Source organism: Epinephelus lanceolatus, chromosome 6, assembly GCF_041903045.1.
Source record: "Epinephelus lanceolatus isolate andai-2023 chromosome 6, ASM4190304v1, whole genome shotgun sequence".
Lineage (NCBI taxonomy): Eukaryota > Metazoa > Chordata > Actinopteri > Perciformes > Serranidae > Epinephelus > Epinephelus lanceolatus.
Genome location: NC_135739.1, coordinates 32,782,777 through 32,806,954, shown reverse-complemented (window position 1 = coordinate 32,806,954; position 24,178 = coordinate 32,782,777). Strand labels below are relative to the sequence as shown.

The 24,178-nt window shown below is 39.5% G+C and overlaps 2 protein-coding genes across 2 annotated transcripts; both read left to right on the top strand.

Annotated features, from left to right (window-relative positions):
• The first annotated feature begins 706 nt into the window (after positions 1–706).
• Positions 707–4,409, top strand: rpl36 (ribosomal protein L36). The gene is made up of 4 exons (XM_033620682.2): positions 707–801; positions 1,471–1,565; positions 3,827–3,961; positions 4,285–4,409. The coding sequence occupies exons 2-4, from the start codon at positions 1,473–1,475 to the stop codon at positions 4,372–4,374; spliced, it is 318 nt and encodes a 105-aa protein (XP_033476573.1). The 5' UTR covers positions 707–801; positions 1,471–1,472; the 3' UTR covers positions 4,375–4,409.
• A 2,241-nt stretch (positions 4,410–6,650) lies between these two features.
• Positions 6,651–22,509, top strand: pde6d (phosphodiesterase 6D, cGMP-specific, rod, delta). Its single transcript, XM_033620701.2, has 5 exons — positions 6,651–6,900; positions 15,433–15,521; positions 16,954–17,079; positions 17,964–18,069; positions 20,681–22,509. The coding sequence occupies exons 1-5, from the start codon at positions 6,851–6,853 to the stop codon at positions 20,760–20,762; spliced, it is 453 nt and encodes a 150-aa protein (XP_033476592.1). The 5' UTR covers positions 6,651–6,850; the 3' UTR covers positions 20,763–22,509.
• Positions 22,510–24,178: the final 1,669 nt, after the last annotated feature.

The window sequence follows — 24,178 nt, the reverse complement described above, 5'->3', positions numbered from 1 at the left end:
TTCTTCTTCTCATTATTATTACCTATTATCAATATTTTCAAGTGAACAAATGAATTAAAAAACAAATTTCTTAATGACAGAGAGTAAATATTTTTAATCAGGCCTGAGAAGTAATCCAAACTCCACGTGTATTTTATTTACAAACCCTGATTCACTTATATTACAGCGTCTAACTGCTGATTTTTTCAGTTCTCTGCTGTCACTATTATTTATTGTGCATCTTGTCACCTTAATGGAGACAAAAGCCTGGAGGTAGATTCAAACCATTACTTAACTCAAAATGCAATCAGAAAGAGGGTATGATGATGTTCTGTGGTCTAAAGACAAGGTGAATTCACTGGATTTAAATTGAATTAAAGTTTATTTGAATGGCTCAGTATTACATTTAGCCTACATCATGCATTGCTAATTGGGTTTTATAGGCCCATATGAGCAGCAGCTCCTGACCCAGCCTGAGCTCTCTACGAAGACAAGGAAAAACTCCCCAAAATCCTGAGGCCAGAAGGAAATTGGGAAGAAACCTCGTTTTGTTTTGTTTGTTTCTTTTAACCTTTTCTTTTCTTGTCTTTTTTGCTAGAAAAGCATTAACTTAATGTTTATTTATTGTCTATCTTCCAGTGTATTTGAGATTTCAAGGTTGCAAAATGACCAAAATAAACCAAACTGAAACAGTACCTCCTCCGGGCCGGTAGGGGCGCCTCTCTGCCGACGACTCAAAGTCGTTTTCCGGGTCAAACCTCTCATTACCCCGCCTCGCTCATCCGGCAGTCCTTCCGGCTTGACCGCCATCATAGACAGCAGGTAAGACTTTAATGTTGACAGCTATCAACTAAAAGCCACGCATAATCTCCGCCATCCGTCCATTTTTACCGAATAAAATTAAACTATATCAGACTACAGACTTCACCTAACGTCTGTCTCCAGTATTGTCGCACGATAACATGTAAAACGGACGAAAAGTTGAAGCCGCCTCAGACACTAAGCGGCATCCATGTTTCTGTGTTCAGGGCTATGCTGCAGCTAATTATTCCGCACAACTGACTGTTTTATAAGAGTTACAGTCGTGATACGTGCTGTACACAGACACAGACTGTTAGTACGAAGTCTGTTCTTATGTTGGCAGGCCTCTGTTGGATAAACTGTATAGAAATTGATCTTGTACATGTGTGAAAGCTATAACGTTACACTTGCTACTGTATCACTATTGTATACTACTGAGTAACCCACACATTGAAGTAGTCGAATGAAAAGTAATGCCCTATTTCAGTGTATTGAGGACTTTTCAACTGAAGTTAAACCTGCTCTGTTCTGCTATCAATAGTGTGCTGTTGTTGACAGTTGGAAATGTGGGTGCTGTTGGGTGCTGCTACTACAGTGTGTGATAGCTTGACATGGGATGTGATGTCCCCAAGCAGCTCATGTAAGACTGTTGTTTGTATGTAACTGATGTTTGTGTGCCTTCTTCTGCAGACATGGCTATACGCTACCCTATGGCTGTGGGCCTTAACAAAGGCCATCCAGTTACCAAAAATGTGACTGCTCCCAAACACAGCCGCCGACGTGGGGTGAGTATCTGCTGTTGAGTGACTCTAGTTGTCAGTCCTGGTCATACCGTTTTTATTTCATTATTGCAGAGAGCGGGTTTGAGAGGAGTTGGTATACAGATGTTTATTGCAACTACACATTACACCTTGTCATTCCACTAGTGTTTTGTAGTTTGGGTGCAGATGTGTGAAACTGAAATCAACTTTAAAGTGATCAGTGTTTGATTATAGCAGCGTGAACATGTAATCGCAGTGCAATTAAGGCCTAAACATAACACTTTCTTTTGCAATCGTGTTAATCCGGGGCTGCTATTTTGTCTCTTCGATGCACTGTAGTCAATTTGCCACAGCAGTCTCCTGCCTCAGTGATGAAAACCACTTTGCTTTTGAATGGGTCATTTCACTTTATAAAACCCCCAGATGGCTTAGTTAACAAGTCAGAAGTAATATGCACCTTGTAATAATCGGAATTAAAATATCACCTAAGTACTTTGAGTTTGAGCTGCCACCTGTGAGCTAAACACATAGGTGCAGTCAGACTGATGTCAGCGGGCAACCACATCACCAAAGCTGGCAAAGCACTATTGCAGTCTGCCACTGACTGCAGACCATCGTGATAGACTCAGGTCTAAGGGACATCCTCTGGTTGGCACGTTGTGACCGGTCATATGCCTTCCTGTCGTGGGGAACAGTAGTTTCACGCAAACTGTACCTGTATGAATCAGAGAATACAACTATACTGGAACTCCTGAGAAGTGCAAATGTTTTCCCGTCAACTGGGGATCATTGGACGTCAGTTAGTAATCGAAATGATCTTGTAACTGCAAATCATATTGACACTGATTGGACATTGCACTCCTGTGTTTTAATGGTTTGGCGTACAGAAGAAAACAACACTGTATTTCACAGAATAAGCACCTTGAGGGCTTCTCCTATCTCTAAGTCATGGTTTTAAGACCAGACTGTTGTAGCAGAGTGGCGCCAATTTGAAAGAAACAAATGTTAAAGTTCAGACAGTAAATTTCTTTGCATTCATTTGATTCTCAGTTAAGACACTCTGGTGAAAGTTGTTTGACCTTGTTTATGGACTTCAAAACTGTTTTGAAAAGCAAAATAGCAAAATATTGGAATCATAAAGATGCGATTAATCGTTATTTTAAAACTTAATTGTTTGACAGCCCTAATGACTTTACATTGAATGGTTCACAGCTTTAACATCAGATCATTGAAGTACGCACCATAGAAACAGTTTGCAGCCTGCAGAGAGGTCTGGTGATATTAATATTTTCCATCAACAAATCCTTTGAAAAGACTAAAACTGAGGAATTGTTATTATGAACCTGATATGTTTTTCTTCTGTGCCATAGAGCTCCACAAAACTAGTACAAACACAATGAGCCACACTGTTGCACTGGATAACAAATTCTTAAATGAAACATACTTTACAGCTGAAATGATTAGTCGATTCACTATTTCGGTAATTATTTGTTTAAATCATGTCAGCAAAATAGCAAAAATTTCAGGTTTTAGCTTCCCACATGTGAATATTTGCTGGTTGTCTTCGTGATATCAAACAAAATGCTGTAGGGTTTCAGACTGTTGGTTGGAAAGTGCATTTGAATCTGTCAGCCTTGGCTGATGTGATGAGGTTTTCTGAAGAACATTTCAGCCCCAGAGGATTAATCAGTCAAAAAAGAAAAATAACTAACATGAAATTATAATCAAAATAATTTTTAGTAGCAGCCCAAACCTAATCCCACATACACTCAAACCTGCTGACGGAATCTTAATCCTCTGTTGAAAACTGGTTGCCAACAAATGCACCTCCTCCTGCTGTTAAGTTTACAAACAACTACTATGACCAGTCATTTTAAGAAAGTACTGAGCCTTGAAAAGATTATGTATATTTACAATGTATGAATGTGATTTGTGCTATTAAAGATCTGTTGATGAGCAGATGAAGCCTTGTGAAGCTTTAGGGCTTTAAACTCTGCAAGCACAGTGACATCTGGTGGTTTACAAACCTCATAGCACCCCTCTTTTTTTTCTTTTTCTTTTTTTTTTTTTTTACAAGCATGTGATTATCACATTGTCATAAGACTTGGATATTTTTTCAGTGGTAACATGCTGTAGATTTGCTGCTGAAGATGTGATGCATAACAATGTCCATCTCTATGATCCAGAATTTCTGCCATGAAGAGTTTAAAAGTGATCACACAGTTCAGATAAAGCAGATCATGTTTAAAAGCGTTGTCTTTGTACACCTTGTGTTTCCTCTGCAGCGTCTCACCAAACACAGCAAGTTTGTTCGCGACATGATCCGCGAAGTGTGCGGTTTCGCTCCATATGAGAGGCGAGCCATGGAGCTGCTGAAGGTGTCTAAGGACAAGAGAGCCCTCAAGTTTATCAAGAAGAGGGTGAGTTTGCATTTGTTATGTCAGGATACTTTAAGGAGCATGACACCCACTGAACAGCCACAGCAGCATTTTCCCATCAATTTCTTCTCTGTTGGAGTTAAACAGATGTTCAGTGATTGATCTTAATATCACAACATTAACACACAGCTTTACAAATCTAATGCACAGTATGTATATTTGATCAGGCCCGTACAGAAGCAGTGAGGCACCAGCTCGCTGCACTGTATAAGACGAAAGGGTGCAGCCTCACTCTGAATCTGTCCTGTGAGTAGTGGGGTTTAGCAGTGTTGGATCAGTCTAATGTTGCTGTGTTTCCTCCACAGATTGGCACTCACATTCGCGCCAAGAGAAAGAGAGAGGAGCTGAGCAACGTGCTGGCTGCCATGAGGAAAGCTGCCGCCAAGAAGGACTAATATGTCACTCAATAAACATTTGCTAAACTACAGAATCCAGACTGGTGGTCCATTTGTCATCTGCTTTGCTTTTGTTAGCAGTCATCAGATCTGGTTCTTCTGATGGTTCATGTCCAGCACATGCTTTGATCCCTGATGTAATGAGTTCCACTTCACCTCTGTTCTATGTTGTCAGAATACCAATAAAGCACACTGCAGTTCACAGGTGGTGTTACAGAAATTACAGTGTGGATTTTCCATGTAGTTCAGCCTACTGTAACAGGTGAGGGAAGCCGAGCCAAAGCAGATTAATCAATCAGATTACTGTTGACATTAAAATATGACTCATTAAATTGGTGTAAAAATACATGTTTTAAAAATGGGCATGCTATCTTGCTGACCTTCATTAGACTAATCCTAATAGCATATATATGTTGAATGAATGACTTAATCATGGTACCATTATTTTAAGATCAGCTTGACTTCTTTGACATTCATATTAGCCAGTTAGTGACATCATAAACTGTAGTCCCCAGCTTTGCCCATCAAAACTGAGTTTGGTGAATATTAAATCTGTTCTGTGAGCATCTCTGCCTCCCAGAAGTGTTTGTACAAAAAGAAGCTCAATCTGCTGTGTGCAATCTGCTCAGTTGAGCATTATTAAATCATTAAACATCTAACTTCTGGGTCCAATTCAAACTTTGGCCTCCACCAACACACACAAGCTGCCATAAAGACTGACTATTGTCTGTTAGACACTGGAGGGATTAATTCAAAACAATGCTACTGAAATGTTGAGGTTTTTTAGACAAATAACATGAACATTGTAACAATTACAGCACTGACTATCCAGATCACTCCTTCACAAACAGCCTGGTGGGAAAGTTACGTAATTGTGTTAATTATGGTGTGCAGTTGGTTTCTGCCTCAGTAAAGACTGAAAGTTCCCCTTCCTATCTTGAGGTCAGGAACATGCAATTGTCTTGGTCATCTGTAGGGATGATTCTTCATTGTAGACATTAAATATTGAAGAAATCAGCTATCAAACTGTGACAGACAAAAAATAAATATAGATAAACCCTAATAAAGTGAGGCTCCAGACCCACAGCTATGCTCATTAAAGAAATCTAAGATGATTGAGTAATTGGTTTTCTGTTGGTCTGATATTCAGTATCATTCAGTATATATTCAGAGTGTTGAAGAGCACATTGTATTTTTGAAGATCCCATATTTGCAATCAGGTACGGAATTAAATGTAGCAGATTTGTCTGCTAAACATTCCTTCTGTGAACCTAACTCCAGCATAGTATGACAAAAATAGGTTTCAAGATTAGAAATGCTGTTTCTGCCAAATCATTACTCTACCTGTTATGTAACTTAAAATTAGTAACATCAGAAAAATGTTGCATTTTCATAGGTGGCAGGAGTGAGCATTAGTCATCCTCAACATTTGTTGTGTTATGGTTTCAGAATGATGGAGACAGTTGGAGAACAACTGGAAACAAACTAGGATGTAGGCTCCACAGGATGTTTTTTCCCTTGGTGACTATCATGTTTTTCTCAATTGTTGTGCAGATTTTTAGGCATTCTGTTATGAGAAATGGTTTGAAAAAGAGCTCACATGGCTGCCCCAAATGTTTACAGCATCTGGCTCCGCCCCTGCATTCACTGTGTTGTAAAACTAAAACATAAAGGCATTGAACCTCAAATGTTTGTGGTCAAAAAAAATAGATGCAATTGATTTTAAAGTTGTTCATCCTGTAGGAACCACCCGTGTGTTCATACAGGAATATTTATTTTTAAAACTAAAGATACATGACATGATGAGATACATACATGACATGACTGCAACTGTTAGTATATTATCATTATTATTATTATTATTATTATTATTATTATTATTATTATTGTTTGTAATAGTAGTAACAATACAATGATATTTCACCAGTAATCTTTGTGGTTTTATACGTCATATTAACTTTCATCCCATATTTTCTTTTATTGAAATTATCAGTTTTAAATCACTTAAGTTTTTTCCCTGAAGTGTAATATCTTCAGTCTAGTGTAGTATTCATGTGAACATATTAAATGAGATGTAAAAGTGGTACGGTACCCGCACGGATCGTGTCACCGTGTGGCCCCAATCAGTCTTCACAGTGTGCGCGGCGTTGCCCCTGGTGACGCGTCTCTATCCCATGTAGTCCCGCCCACACTTCCCATTCCCGGACTGTGATTGGCTGTTAGGAGCTACCCTGCGCCTTTCACTGGCTAGGCTAGCTGTCTGTCAGTTAGTTGGGTATATTTAGCTGATTGTATTATCGGATCAGACTAACCTGCAGTCCAACAATACAGAGTTAAGCACACATAGTTTATGCTGTTTTCAGGCGAACATTAGCCGGCACAGTGGTTAGCTAACTGAAGCTAACACCAGCAGCAGCTCTGTGGTTTCAGGGGATCCTGGATTTTCAGTAAGGAACGAAAACAGACGATTTCAGAAATGTCTTCAGACGAAGACAGGGCCAAGGAAATTTTGAAGGGCTTCAAACTGTATCCTTTCTGCTGCTGCTCTGCGAAGGTTAGACACGTAGCAATATGCGTAATGTCTTTCCTGTTAATTACAAATAGAAAGCGTTATCTAACGTTAGCAAAATGGTAACGTTAGTAACATCTCGTGACTGATGGTAGAGTAAGCTGCTAGCTGCTGGGGCTAACCTGTGACTGTCACCTCTCGTTTCATAACGCCAGCTACACAGCCGATATTTGTTTTAATATGATGTGACAAAATGTAAATGTTGTTGTAGTTAAGAAGCAGCTAGTTCACGTCTGAATGACGTCCCGCCAGCTAAAGTGAGTGGCCTTGAGCTGTGGCTAATAGCCCGGCTAACTGCTCAGTGCGCTGTACCGTTAAATGCCCTGAGCACTGAAGCAGAGGTGACATGCGATGGAGACGGTGTTCAGCCTGGCGCAGGGGATGGATACTGATATAGCTTTGTCAAACTTTCACTGACTAACTCACTAGTAACTTAAGCTCTTAGCCGAAATGTTGCTGGCGTCAAATATATAGATTGTTTGCTGCATGATAGCTAACATTAGACAGGACTATGGGAAGTTGTCAAACCCAGGTGGGTCCCTGTCATGTATGGAAGTGATGCTGAACTTCAGTACCACTCAGTCAATTTCAAGCATGAAGCTGCACTGTTTATAGTCATACCACTTTATTTTGAATGTATTATCCCTTTCCCCAAAAGCCACTCGTACTTAATATTACTTACTACAATTTCACAACAGTGTTGTAAGACATTGAATGTGTCACAGTTGTCTTACTGATGTGTGCTGATGGAGCATCAGACTGGAGCCAAATTGAGCAGTCACTTGTTTCAAGACTTTGAAAACAAGGGCAATAGGCAATTTTTAATATATTTAAGCATGTGCCTTTTTTGTAGACTATATTGAGGAGATCCAAAGAGAAAACATGGTAAGAAACAAAGTGGGGTATGATCTACAACAAAGGTCCCAGATGGAATCAAGCCTGAGGTGTTGTATTTACAGGCTATAGTTTGTGTCAAGGGTGCTCTGGCACTTGTTTTTACTATGCTGTTTATTGCTGATATTCTTCCCCTTTACTGTTTTTATTATTGTAGTACAAGACGTGGTTGTAGTACCTTGTCTTTTGTCTGGTTGTGTTTGACTCACAATTCCTTGTGTATGCTAAGATCATCTCCAGCAGGGGTGTCAAACTCATTTTAGCTCACTCAGCTCACAGGCTGCATACAATCCGATTTGATTGCAGGTGGGCAGGACCAGTAAAACCATTGCATAATGTCCTATAAATAATAAACACCTCCAAATTTTTCCCTTTTTTTTTGTTTGAAGAAGTACATTTTTAAAAGCGCTAATCCATTTACATAACAGATGACAAACAGCTTGTGGTGTCTACTTGCTGTCATTACATGAGCATTTTTCTATACAACATCACCACACCAAACTAAAGTGAACCAAAATAACTGTATTCTGGTCGGGGTGGAAAAGCCCCTGAAGAAGCATTTTACATGAACAAAGCCACTCAGTGTTTCACTTGCTCCTGAAACTTGGCACCTCTTACCCTTTACAAGTGCATCCCTATTAGGTGTGCAATGTTATCCAGTGGGCCGGATTGTACCCTTTTGCAGGCCAGTTCTGGCCGCCAGGCTGTATGTTTGACAACCCTGATCTACAGTATACCTAAATTGTGTATGCACTTAAACTTTGTCCAACAATTTTATTCTCTATTCAAGATAAGTGAGTGTTTCTTTGTTTCATTCAGAAATTATAGATTTACTTTTCAAAGGTTGTTCATCTGTCAGATCAGATGATATGAACAAACATGTATTCTCACAGTGTTAGTCACGGGTTTCCAAACACAAGCTGCCAGCTCAATAGCAGCTACTCAGCTAAAATTTGAATGAATAAATAAAAGGTGTAGGCCGATGCCACTTTTTGGGCAACTTATTTCTTACTTAGTCATCAGTATATTTTTTGTGAGGTGTGAAGGAGTGACTGGGCCTTTCCTCTCTCTCTGCAAAAAAATTAGGTGCATGCAACCCAAAATGGCAGAATTTACTGCCAAGATTTCCTAAATTAAGTTTGGAGCAACAAATCCTCTCAGTGGTGTTTAGTGTATACTGTCAGAGTTAGCAGCAGAATCCTACCTGTCAGTGAATCAGTGGCCTTGAGAACTTAGGTTCCACACCTTGAACACATTTCAGCCAAAATTATACTTTTCACATCTGCATGGCTGCATGGATCCACAAAGGGTCTGCGTGACATATGTTTTGATCATCTGTCCAAGTCCAAAGTTTATGAATACACAAACCATATGTGGTGACAAACATGATCATGTTAGCGTGTGCAGACACCTAATGTAGTATAAACAGAAGCATGTGCACATCCATTTTGGAGTATTTAAGCTGATCCACATGAGCTGAACAGAAAAGCAGGACAATGATACAGAGTGTAGGCTGACCTTCATCACTCCATAACATTGTATTTTACATCAGTTAAGGTTTCAGTCCACTGCATAAACTAGAACCTTTGCTGGAAAATATAATGCCAAGGCAAAAAGCATTTGAAAGAGCGCAGCTCATCAACAGCATTCTTTGAAGTCACTATGGTCTGTTAAAAATTAGTTTGTTGTGTTAGGAATGATTGTATGGAGGCCCATTAATTTGTGTACCACAGTAAATCCCAGGTTAAAAAATTTTGTGTTTTTTTTTTTCTTTCTTTTTTCAACAAAAGCAAACTGTAGCTTTGTCTTTAGGAGGTTAGTGTGTGTGTGTGTGTGTGTGTGTGTGTGTGTGTGTGTGTGTGTAGTCAACATGGCAAATCGATGCTCTCCATATTACTGACCGGGCTGTGTCTTCATGTGACGATGTAGGACCGAATTAGCTCCAGTAATACCTTCTAGAATAAGCAGCAGAGCACTGCAGCATGCTATGCTTTACTGCAGCGCAGACCTAATGCTCTCCAGCTATACAACTTAACTTAGTTTAGTTATTTCAATGTATAGGTAAGGTGTCCCCCTTATTATATAACACCTATCCCAGTCTCTAGAGAGGAAGGAGGTGTGACTTTGTGCATGTTTCCAAGGAAGATCAGGCCTTTTGCAGTGTGGTAATGCCTAAATCCATGATTTAGTGGAGCAGGGATTTACTACCTTCTGTCCGTAGTGCTCTGTTAAAGCCAACGCAGAGACAAAACAGTACATCATTTTCGTTCTTTTCTAGACTGTAAAGGCAACATTGCTGCCATACCAAAATCCTTATGAAGAGCATAAATAGGAATACAAAACACAGCAAAGGTAGCAGACCGTTTAGCTGTGAAAATCTCTGACTTTGTTGGTTAGCATTTCTCAACAGCAGAGCATAAACTAAGATGCTCACACAAGCAGTCGCACCTGTTGTAGTCGGTTATTAGTCAATCAGAGGGCTGCTGATGAACCTTAACATAGTTTGAAGCAAAGTTTTCCCCTATTAGCACGTTGCTTTTTTTTAAAAAAAGGATGAATCAGAATGCAAGAGTTGCACCATAGGATACCAATCTGACTTTGCCATTCCCACTGAGTCAGACTAAGATATTGGTAGTTTTATATTTGTGTTTTATACTGTATATATTGTGTTGTGTACAGACTTCACCTGCTGCCTGCTCCAAGAGGCAGGTTCACTAAGTAACATTTGTACAATAAGACAGAAATTACAGCCAAACACAGGTCAGAAGGGAAAAAGCAGGTCTCTGATGAGGGAGGCAGAAATGCATTTTTTATATAGTTCTCTCAAGAGCAAGATTTGATTGTCTAAGAAACATAGACTGCCTGTCAGCTGAGCAGCATCTGAATTCTCGATAAATACATACGACTCAAAAACATGTTGTGTCAGCAGAGCATATGACTCCAGTCTTTAGCAAACAACATGTAACTTCAGTATGACCTCTTTCCCAGTTTCCAGATAAGCAGAGTGCACAGTAATGATGTGCACAGTTGTGATGATGATGATGATGCCCTGTAAAACTTCCTGGTGAAACAGGTCCCTTATCTGGCTCTGAACTCCACACTCTGATTTACTGGTTAGTTTTTTTGTTGTTGCACCCTAACAGGAGATAAAATAATAATGACCCATCACATACCTCTAAAGGTGATGCCTTTGGACAGGTGGATACTGTGTGTGTCTGTGTAGTGTGGCAGCGCTGGGCTCAGTTTGCTCTATAGTAGGTATGCTTTATTGTTATTTGTATAGCGGCATAAAACACCCTTTTCTACAATATTGAAATGGTTGATGTTGAAATAATTGGACGATTATATTCTGAAGTTGCTGTAGTTATACTTGTGTTCATAGACTTGAGTGTTGCTGAGTTGTTCAATTATGAATTGACTGAAGTGCAAGCCTATATCTGTTCAGTAGGATTGTGTTGGGGCTGTTGTTGCAGAGGTTGGGATTAGGAAGCTGCCTATACTTGAACCATTAACATGTCTTTAAAAATAAATGCAGACTAAACAGTGACAGCAGCTGTTCACTGGGGGCTCATTAACGTGTGTATGTGTGTCTGTGTGTGCGTGTGCTGACAGATTTGTGCTGGCACCCTCGTGATTTACATACACACACGACTTGCAGCCAGCCCTGCGGGAGGCTAAGGTACGTTCTCGAATGATGTTGTTTGAGGTAAAATCAATCGCTGTACGAGAGTTTCTTTAGTTTATGAGGAAGTGATTTAAGAGGGATTGAAGGAAAAGGACAGTTATTAGCATATGCTGGTGATGTCCTTTCCTTCTTTCAATGGCATCACAGCCATTATTGACAACCTGCTAAAATGATACATGTGCTGTCTTTTGTTGACAGTGATGTATTAAAAAATGAGAGTGGTGCGACCTGACCTAGTGGGAGGGTGAGAGGGACATTGCTGTGTGGCCTGGATTCTTCTGGAAGGTGTGGAGAATGATGAGTTTGATGTGGGAGGTTGGATTTAGTTAGACTTGAGAGGATTAGAGAGACCATTCAAGTCAGCACACTTTACTAGAAAGCCAGAGGAAGAGGTGGGGGATGGTGGAGGTGGTGGAGCTCTGCTGTCACTGGGATCTGGCCAGTGAAGTACAACACTAACAGACATGGATTGGAGATGTCATTGAGCACTTTGCTAATTACTAACTAATACATTATTTCAGAGTTTGCAGCTTCATGAATACTACTACAAGCAGAATTTGGTATTTGATAACATACACGTGAAGCTAATGGAGACAGTGATTTGAGATTGTCGTAACATTAGCTGAACTGCAAGAAATTTGACTGGAGTTGAGTATTTTAGGGGTTTAGGGAATCAAGATTTTGTTTATTGAATCCTAGTTTAGCCTTTTATTATTGAGGAAAATATAACATAAATGATGTTTAATATCACCATTTATGATCCATGGCTCCAGGCTGTTTCAGATTTTTGGGACTTTTATACCTGCCCCACTCTGAAGGCTTTATGAAAACATTTTAATAAATGCATTTCATTAAAGACATAAAAGGTCTTTATTGTTTTAGATAAAATGAAAGCAAGACATTTTAGAGATGTATTGAAGTAAGACTAGATTTTTTTTTCTGTCAATACTGCAGATGGAAGAAAAATTAAATCTTGTGAAAAGTAAGACAGATGCATCAAAATGAAATAAAAAAATCTAGAGCCTAATTATTGTATATTTTTGGACATGTTGGTGAAGATGCTGTTCAGCATTGCAGTGGCATTGCAGACATAGGCTTCCTTTCAGTATTGGAGAGGTACACATGAAACGGGGAGTTTGGGGGGTCACCGCTACAAAAGTTTGAGCATCAGATGCTTCATTTTCTGCACTCTGGCGATTTTTCATGCACCAATTTGTGCCTTTTCTGCATCAGTTTATAGTGTAAACTTCTTTACTGTAATTTTAATTACTTAAAGTCCCACTACTTTCTAAATATTGCTGGGGACATGTCCCCTCCACCCCACCCTACCTTCCTAAATCGATGCATAGTGACACAAACCTTTCTTTCAACATATCCTGTGTCCTCCCCCTGAATCTTTTTAAAATGTCCACTACAACATCCAGACCAACAGGATTTATGGCTTCCAAACTCAGTAATATGAATTTAGGAAGAGTCCCTGAATGCAACAAAGAGTCCTTTCAGAACACTGTGTGTTTTAGTAATCTGCATCTCTGTTCTCCTCAATGGTGTAACAGTATGCTAACATGGCAGCTTTAAAAGCTGTGTGTTGTGAAGCAGTTGGGATGGAGGGCTTCACAGATGGTGTGGAGTCAAGTGTGTGTGACACTAAGTAGTATTCAAGTGTGACAGGATGCTGAGTGGAAAATCAGTGCTGGTGGTGAAGATGGTTCTTTAATAGTGTTGGACTGATGGATGATGCCTTCGCTGATGGCTGTCATTGATTTAAAAGCTTTTTTATCGACTGAGTTTGTCACCGCCATCATGAGGATTTGCCACCAGTACTGATCAATATCGGCTCACCTCCGAATTTGGCCACACAGAGGATAAAGTCCTTTACATGACTCTTTAATACAGCAGCTGCATCTCTGCTTGGTGTAAAGTACATTAATCACTTTGAGGCAGATTTCTGATGGATGCAGATGCATTGATGCCCCTTCTGACTGCTGTTGAAATGATTGTGGAGACGCTGTAACGTGCAGTGGCTCTGTGATTGACGGCTGTATTGTGTTTATAGTGAATGTGGGGGTCAGGAACAGCTGACCAGCTGACAGACTGATGGGACAGCTAACAGCCAGCATCATTGAAACAAAGGCTTCTTCAGCTTCCTCTCTCCCAGTCACACACTGTTGTCCCTAGGTTACTGAGAATCCAGACATATTTCCTTCCATTCATCTTTGGCTGAATAGAGGTTTCTAAAGAATAATATGATATTTGCTGGAAGTTTGGGGCCACTGGGCCTAATTTCCCAATATCTTTATAACTTTTTCTTAAATTTGTTCTTGAGAAAGACCTGTATTAAAGTCTATGTCAGGTTCATGGCATGTTCTTAAACAGCAGAATTGTTTGTCCCTGTGTTCTTATAATGATGAATCCCCTTGTCTTTGTAAGCTCATGCCAGTTGATCCAAAATAGCATTGGTAAACACAGATTGATCCACGTAGATAGATCTACACGGTCCTAGTAGATGCATTCCCTCCTCAGGGCAAGATCTGCAACATCTTTCAGCAGCAGTAAATACACTATTGTGCCAGTAGACTTAGGTCACAGAAACAGGCCTACCTTGCGTTTAAATATAGCATGATCAATCACCAATCATTGGATGGCATGGTCCCCAATTAACTTAATGGCTGGTTGTGTCGAGGCTCAGTGTAGAGAGAGAGACAGTTGATTTAATGCAACCACATTAGAGCGTTTTGGAGCACGAACTTCCCATTTGAGGTCCTGCTGCCACCATGTTTGACGGCTGTTTTTTGTGTTTGTGTTTTTTTTAGTGTTTACAGTGCATCTGCGATTTTGTGGTTAATAACCAAATAGTTACTCAGTCAGAGGTCCAGTAAAAGGCATCCGTATTAGATACATGTCAGCAGATGATGAGCTGTTTGCCGGTGGTCTGTGCAGATGGCCAGATAGGAAGTTCAACTGTCATCAGTGACTGAATGTATGTTTCAACCCAGGCCTGTAGTGCTCAAAATGAGCTCCATAAATTACCTGTTTACTTGAGCTGTTATGTCAGGATTGGTGGGGGTAGACGGTGACTTTTGATAGCTGAAGGGAAACCATACACTTGTTTTACTCATGAACCTACAAGCTAACTGACCTTATTTGCTAAAATTTGCCAATAACCATCAGCTGATGAGTATCAGTGAACTGATGAGCCTCCTCACACGGCAACATCACAGTATGCTGTCATGTTGATGTGTCAGTGATTGACTTTGTTTGACATGTAAATGGTGTCAGTTGTGTTACTGATCTATCTTAGTTAGCTTCAAAACAGACACTGATAACTTTTCATAGTGCAGTAAGAAATATAGAATTCCTGTTGTGGAAAAATTAGGGGCTGTTTATATGTTTTTCCTGGCAGATATCAATGTATTGTAGTTGACTGTCACTTGTATAGTTGCGCCATTGTTACCATAGGCAGCTCATTGTGAATGAACCTATTGTCTATAATTTCCCTGTTAACCTGAACACCCGTCTGCTTACTCTGCTTACTTCTTCCATCTGAATCAATGTGATCTGATTATTAAAACTCACCTACAGTCCTCTGTACCAGGCAGCTATGTGTTTATCCAGTCTATGCTTAGTCCATGCTTCCCCCAAACAGCCCTACGTATCCCTTTTTTAAGGGTCAATATCTGAATAGAACCATTCTATAGAAGTAATAAAAGCCGCTTTCCTGATTGGAAATATTACATTTGATTCTACTAAATTAAAATGATACTGTAGGTTGATAACACAAGTGGTAATAGAGGTTGAAAGACAGTTTCAATTGCGTTAAAGACATTTAGAATATTTCACGGATACTTGAGGTCACTTCATTTAGTCTGTCCTTTAGTTTGGTTGTTGTCACTTAACCCTTTCCTGCCAGAAACTGGATGAATCTTCGAGATGCAGAGACGGGCAAAGTGCTGTGGCAGGGAACTGAGGACCTCTCCGTACCAGGAGTAGAACATGAAGGTACAATACACACACATATCAATCAATTTTATTTATAAAGCCCAATATCACAAATCACAATTTGCCTCACAGGGCTTTACAGCATACAACATCCCTCTGTCCTTTGGACCCTCACAGCGGATAAGGAAAAACTCCCCAAAAAAAACCCTTTAACGGGGAAAAAAACGGTAGAAACCTCAGGAAGAGCAACTGAGGAGGGATCCCTCTTCCAGGATGGATAGACGTGCAATAGATGTCGTACAGAACAGATCAGCATAATAAATTAACAGTAATCCGTATGAGAATCCGTATAAGAGAGAGAGAGAGAGAGAGAGAGATGCAGGACAGACGGTAATGACAGTAGCTTACAACAACATTAATGAAAGTAATAATATTATTGTTATAATTCTGGCTACTGTGGTACAATATGTTGAAAGTATATATTAGTATCTGGCAGTATACATGTGTGACAATAATCATATGTGTAAAATAACAGTAGAAGTATGACTAATGACTAATGATGGCAGCAGCAGGAGGCATCTGGCAGGACCACGGCAGCAGCACACGTCACGCTATCCAGGCACCACTTCGATATGAGTTAACCTTATGTATCGTGGCACAACATGTTTTTTGGGGCTTTTTATGTCAGTCAGTTGGCTTGGTTGGCAGCATTCTCGAACAGTCTACGAATAATTTTTGGTCAACATGACAAGACAGCGTGCACCTAATGAAAGCAACCAAAATGGATATTGTATCCAATGCATCACAGTGTACTGTACAGCTGAAATTAGTATGGTTAACTCGAGTAATTTATATAACCCCAAAATGTAATGAGAATAATAACTATGGTTTTAACACAGTTTTCACAGTGTGTATGTACTCAAATACAAATATGCAAAAGGAGGATACACTGAGGGCATGTACATGGTTGTACAATGCAGTTGACTCTTTTAGGGCATGCACATGCTTCGGATTAGATATTCGGGTTAAACTGGATTAGTCCGGCTGCTTCCTCTAGCGTTGACCTTTAGACTTCATTACAAAGATGTGTAATGTACCATCTAATACTGGGCACCATATCTGGGTACCATAACTGGGTGCAATCCTGACTGACTAACTATGAACATTAGACTCTTAATGTACATCAGCACTTTATCATCAGTGAAATTGTTGATGGAAATAATCATGCTCATAGATTAACAAAATTATCTGATGTACAAGTAGTGTTCAAAAACAAGATTACGTGAATTGTTGGTGTTTTTTTAATGAAGCAGGTAATGCTCTTTTTTATGGACTTGAAGCATTTGTTCAGGGTTTAAGTAGGGCTAGCAGTGATACAGTCACCGGCTTCTTATACACTTGCTATTATGCACATTTTGCAGCCGAACAAGTTGCAGGTCTTGAATCGATAGCTCTTCTCTCAGTTAATTCTAGTTTCTCATTGTCTCCCCAGCTCGCGTCCCGAAGAAGATCTTGAAGTGTAAAGCAGTGTCCAGAGAACTGAACTTTTCCTCCTCAGAGAAACTGGAGAAGTTCAGGCTGGAGCAGAAAGTTTTCTTCAAAGGACAGTGTCTAGAAGGTAATCTGAACTGCTTAAAGGCACAGGAACTAGAACGTTAGTCAATTAAAGGTACCCTGTGAGCTTTGACCACTCGTGGCATTATGGATCCCAACAGTTTTACACTATTCCACTGATCCCTTTGGGCCTTTCCCAAACAATCCCCTACACCCTCTCCTTACCCACTTCCCTCCGATTCTGTATTTACGCGGAGGATCAAGGATATTAAGTGCCATCCCAAACCAACTAGTGGGGAGTGGAAGTGGGATGCCGACTTACTGACCATGTACAACGCTCTATTGTGTTTGTCATGGAGGACGCGCCGTACAAAAGTTCCATGCAACTACCCTTTAAGACATAAACAGTTACAAACTTAGATGGAGTGTGAGTGAAGAGGGCTCGGTTTGGGAAAGGCCCTATGTGTCAGCCCTGTGAGTGACTGACGACCTGTCCAGGTGTTCTCTCTCTCTCCCCAAACCCCTTGTTTCATATGTGTCCCCGCCAATGATGAAATGAAATGTACACTGTTGAGCAAAACCACACAGACCCTCAGGTCTTCAACCTTCTGCCCCACCTCACTGTGAATGCGTTTAAGCGTCATCTCTGATCCTTTCACAGACAGCTCAGTTAGCTGTTGTCACTTCCCTGTTACTGTGTGTGTGTGTGTGTGTGTGTGTGTGTGTGTGGACTGCCATCTCTGGGGCCCTGCTGTACAGAGGTGAGGTTACAGAGCCCCAGGGGACCACACACCAACACAACATGTTTATGTTGCAGGTTTCCAGGTCTGAAAATGTCTGTAGACTGTTACGGTACTTTAACATACAATATAAACAGAATTCCTGATAATGATATATATGTTGTGATGGAGGCAGCACTGAACTCTCTCTGTCTGTGTCTCTGTCCAGAATGGTTCTTTGAGTTTGGTTTTGTTATCCCCAACTCCACCAACACATGGCAGTCTCTGATAGAAGCAGCTCCAGAGTCCCAGATGATGCCAGCTAATGTTTTAACGTGAGTCTCCACTTGGATCATTTTTATTCATCATCTCTCTTTTTTATGTTTTATATCTGCTGACACATGCAGTAGACTTCTTCTCTATAACTCTATACAGTTGTGAGACTGAGCTACATCTAACCAACAAACAGTGATACAGAAAGCATACAAGGGTAAAAATGTGTACATAAATAATAAATAAGCTGTTTAGTGTAAACTTTTTGTACCAGTTTGCCACAATTTATCCTGATTTACAATGACCTGATATTGTGATAATTTATTGTGTCAATATTTGGAAGATAGTCAAACTTGTGCAGTAGGGATTGTTTTTTATCACAATGTTGGTCTTAGTTTAGTAGTTTTATCAATCTTTTCTGTCAGTTATGATAGCATTGTATACACCAAGTTAATAGCTGAGATCTGGAAACACAGTGACATCACCACAGTGCGTGCTGACAGGTCAGAGGCACAAACCCACAGTTTAGAGACGACAAAACAAAGGTGAACAAAGGTGTTTCTTTGTGTATAATGTGCAGCATTCCATAAACTGAAAGTAGTTTAGATCATCTGGACAAACAACCTGTCCGATCATTTGCCTGCTTGAGTTTCGTCTGTCAGATTTAGTTTAAGTGATATCACTGTGTTCTCAGATCTCTTTATTGACTTGATGAGAATAGTTCTATCATAACTGGCAGGAATGAAAACTACGGGATTTAAGAGTAGGCTCTCTATTTTTAAACCTGGACCCTTTTGCCCATGTTCTTGTGTCTAAGCAACAAATAGGAACAACAGATTTTGAAATTGGTCCAGTATTGAGCAAGATGGCTGCCACGAAACAGGCTGCAGTGTAATCATTTGGGCATGTTTGCACCATCAATTGACATCCACCAAAAGTGCTTTTACCACTGACATACTCAGATTGTTATCATAAGGGTCTGATAATATAATGGAAAGGAGAAAGAAATACAGAGAAATACCTTTTGGTTAAAGAGTTAGATCCTTTTTGTTTAACCAAAAACAACCCTGGAATCGCCATCCCCAAACCCACCAGACTCCATTTAAAGAAGTATTTCACTGCTGAAAAGATGGCCTTTTAATAAAACTATGTCAATGTCAATGGATGTCAGTGGAGTGGAAAGACACAAATACTTTTGAAATTGGTGCTACAGAACCAGAGAAAACAGAAAAAGGACACCTTTGCTAAAGAGGAAGAAAACTTACCACTACCAGAATGCACTGCACCAGACCACTTAATGCTCCTGCTGGTGGGTGACGTTATGCGAACATGCCCGTTTAAAACAATGGCGGCCAGCTGGTAAGAAACAGTCTTATATTACAGTTAAACAATAAGATAAAACATGTTTCTGAAAACATTGGAGGTGAGAAATAGGCAACTCAGTAACAGAATCTTGTTTTCAATTTGACCAGCGCTGCCTAGTTTTACCGTTAGTTCTCTGTTATATGGCCTCTGTTTTTACTGTGCAGGAGATGCCCACTTCCTGTTCACAAACGCTTGCTGTTACAGCTAAACACAGCACTAAAATATGTTTCTAAAAACAGTGTTGGGGAGAAATAGGCAGTACAGTAGCATAATCTTGATATATATTTGATCTGTACTGCATAGTTTTACTGTTTAGTGGATTTTGGTGCAAGTTTGACAGAGAGAGGGGCAGGTCTGTCTCTTGACCTGCTTCTATACTCTTTGTGTCCGTGGTGGTTGCATGTATGGCGGCAGTACAGCCTGTAGTTAAAGCAACAGCCTGAGAGCCAGCAAAACTCTGCCAGATGACGTGGTTTCGCCATGGGGCAAGCAGTGATATCTCGGCACTGATTAGATGGAAGAGGTTAATGATAGTTCATTTACACATACTACCCACATTGTTATGATACAAAGCTGGTTGAAAATCGGTGAAGTATCCCTTTAAATAAACAGGAATTTTACCATTGTGAAACACACGCCATTCAAAGTCATTCAAACAAAATAAAACTCACAAAAAAGTCCTGTTCAAACAGTTACCAACTCTGGTTTTGTTGAAATAAACCCTTAATATACTTGGCCAGATGTGAAAATATGCTGGCTCTATACACACTAAAATGATTTTAAATGGAGTCTGTTTCTGTTTCTGGTTAAACAATAAGGATCTTATTTTTTTAACAGAAAAGCTCTATCTCTTCAGGGATCCTCTCATAAACTAAGCACGCCAGTGGCAAGAACAAGCACTTTTAGTGGACATAAATTGACAGTGCAAACATGCCTGGAGTGGATAACTGCAGCTTTTTTCACTGCTGCTAGTGGCAGCAGTCTCACTCAATACTGGACACATTCCAAAGAGTTTTGTTCCCACTTGTCACTTAGATGCACACAATTGGGAGATAGGATCTAGGTTGAAAAATATTGAACTGACCCTTCAGTCCTGTAGATTTTATTCCTGACAGTTATGATAGCACTATACTCATCAAATCCTTACCCTATTAGATGCATGTTGTTATCAGCTGAAATGTTCCTTTAATTTTTCGTCGATTGTTGCCTTTACAACAGTACACATTCATGTATTCATGCTGATGTAATCTACATTACATGTGGAATTCAGTGCATCAGTTAATGTTTCCATGTGTCTTTGTTTTCCAGTGGTAATGTGATCATAGAGACCAAGTTCTACGACGATGACCTCCATGTCAGTACCTCCAGGGTACGACTTTTCTACGTCTGACCTCTGACCCCTGACTCTACCTTCCAAAATGCTGATGTCCTGCCAAGGTCTAAAATTTACCAAGGTTAGCTACAATTCGCAGCATAAACAGCTCATTGCTGACTTGGGATCAGCACATTTGGATGAAACCCAGCTGTGGTCCCACAGTCAGTGAAGTGAGCTTTGTGTTTGGTTGTTCTCTTGTTTTATGTCAACCCGAAAACTTCTTCTAGACCTTGGGAGGAGAGGGGAGAGGAGGAGAGAGCACTCTGCTGTTTCCTCCGTTCCAAGATCATCTCTCTCTGCATTTCCCCCCTCCAGACTGTTCCACTGTAAATACATTATCACTGATCTCCAGTCAGCCATGGAGCCACAATGAAATGACACAGTTTGTGCTTTTTTAAAATTCTGCCCTCTCTCACTCCAAGGTTACATTTACTCAGGAACAGAACATCAGACGTGTAACCTGTCTGATGTGATCTTCTCCTTTCTGTTTGGAAACACTGCTGTCCATGTGTCGTCAGTGTCGAGGGAAGAAGCTCAGCGTCTCTCCGGAGCTACGCTCAAGAGATCCTCATCATAAAACACTAGATAATATTTCCTCTAGCTGTGTCCCACTCCAGAGGCTGCCTCATGTGAAGTCCACATTTCCTGACAGAGAATGTTATCATGTGTAAAGGAGGGTGTCCCATTTTAAATTCTGAATTAAATACAGCCTATTTTAAATATCTGATGCATTGTTTGTTGACCTCAGTATCCCAAAATCCTTTGCACTGGTCAATTTTTGTCTTGTAAAGTCAGAAACTTGTTCAATTATCAGAGAAATGGAAGTAATACAGATATATTGGGACTAACAACAACTCTGAAATGTCTACTTTTATGAGCTGACAAGGACTGCCTGAATGCATTGTTAACAGTGGTCTCTGTGAGGCCAAGTATTGGAACTTGTGATGTAGCTCTGGTCCTCTGCAGGCAGCCTCTGAAGTGGGACACAGCTTCTACCAACCAAACCTTTCCTGTTTCCTGACTGCAGGACCAAGTGTAGAAGAGTTGTTTTTAGTGGGGTGTGATGGAGCAGTGGTTCTCAACTTTTCTCGTGTCAAGGACTTCTAGATTGGTACACATATTCACTGACGCATATTTGATATTTAATATTGTGCTTCAGGGACCTCTGTCTGAAAAGATTTTAGTAGTTTAGATAGAAAATAAACTATTCTTCACTTTTATGGGGACCCACTGGAACTCCCTTAAGGACCCCTGGGGGTCCCTACACCACTGGTTGAGAACCTCGGTGATGAAGGACCAAGCGCCTGTTTTTTTTCCAGTCCACCACGAGAGCCGCTGGTTAATCTGGATTGCTTCTTGGGATGAAAAGCTGCACCCTGTTGTCAGGATGACACATTTGAAAAGCACTGTTTGAGGGACAATTATCAGCAGACAGGAGGGGTTTTATTACATCCAACCTACATGCTTGTACTTAAAATCAACTTTGAACTAAAACATCGTCAGGTGTAGACCAAGACCTGCATCATTTACTCTCAGTAGTTCACTTGTTTACAGTTTGATCCCAGTTAGACCCAGATGTTAACAGCTGTTTAATGCAGCTCTGCTTTGTACATTCTGGCTTCCCACCTAATTCACTGCGTGAATGTCATTGTTTGTTTTGGGGTTTGTTTTTTTTTCTTAGCTGCTAACTGAGCTGTGTAAAATAGACTTGTGTTTTAATATGACGAGTTGTGGATTAAAGTCATCCAATGTTGTAATAACATTTTGTGTCTTTGGTCGTTATTGTGTTGCAAGGTTACATCATATGCACGTGTAGGTAGATCATGTTTGACTGATCAAAACCCTTAAACACTGTGACCTAAATAGCTTTGTTCTGAACACCTTTGGGAACACAGGGAACTGCTGGTCTGTCACATAACATTTGTTTTACATAGCAGCAGCATGAAATTAGTTGAGCTAAGCTGCCATCTGCAGGAATTTAGACACAGTGGCACTGTAGTGCTGTTCAGGTTCAGCTGAATATTTTATTTGTACTGAAGATGTTAACTGATACTAGTAAGAAGGCACCCCTGCAGTTTAGCCTGCACTGATTATTGCAGGAGTTATTTAAGGAGTTATTTTTCTTTTGGCCAGTCAAAAGAGAAGACAGAGTGTAGCTGTGTGCATGTGATATTGCCTTAGGTTTCATATGACTTCTGTATTCCTCAGTTCAGCCAAGTTATTTGTTGAGTTGGTTGTTTTCCATGCATTTGAGTTCCACTTGTCTCATGGTTGCATGGTGTAAATAACTCAGCCTTCTTTAGCCACTGACATCTGTGACTAACCATCCTAGTCACAGTATAAACAGTCATCCTTTATAACACGTATATACAGTAAAACCTTAAATACTGTAAACCTTCATACAAGCAACAGTATTCACACAGTAAACCTTTATATATATATATATATATATATATATATATATATATATATATATATATATATAAACATATAGAGTATATATACAATAAAAACATATACAGTAAACCCTTATATAGTGTATATACTGTATATAGTAAACCATATAGAGGTAATATACAGCAAAACCTGTTACACAATAAACATTTATACATATAGTATATACACAGTGAAAACTTAAATTGTGTGTGTGTGTGTACATACACTTTTGTATACCATAAACCTATACACTGTATACACAGTACATACAGTAAAACCGTATATATAGCAAACCTATATTCAGTAAACCGTTATATACAGTAAGCCTGTTATATGGAGTATATAATTCTGTAAACCTTTATATAGTGTATAAATATGCAGTAAAACCTTATATATAGTAAATCTATATACAGTATATACACTAAACCTTTATATACAGTAAGCCTGTTATATAGAGTATATATAATACTGTAAACCTTTATATGGCATATACAGTAAAACCTTTATATAGAGTAAACCCGTTATATAGAGTATGTATAATACTATAAACCTTTATATAGCATATAAATATACAGTAAACCTGATCTTTTGAGTAAGGTAAGGTAAGGTAAGGTAACTTTATTTGTACCCGAAGGTAGATTTGGTTCACATGTGAACCAAATCTACCTTCGGGTACAAATAAAGTTACAGTTTAAGTGATTTGGCTTCATCCACACAAAACAGACAAACAGGTCAGACAAAGTAACATAATAACAGTAAAAAGGTAAAGTGTCAAGGATTAAAAAGGGAATGTAAAACCATTATAATACCCAATATATGAATTTAAAAATAATACCAAATAAATAAATAAATAAAAACTGTACTGTCATTAATTCAGTTTAGTTTGGAGTGAGTTTTTGTTTTATGTTTATCTCTCTATATAGTATATATATATATATATATATATATACATATATATATATATATATACTGCAGTAGTTGTACAGTGAACCTTT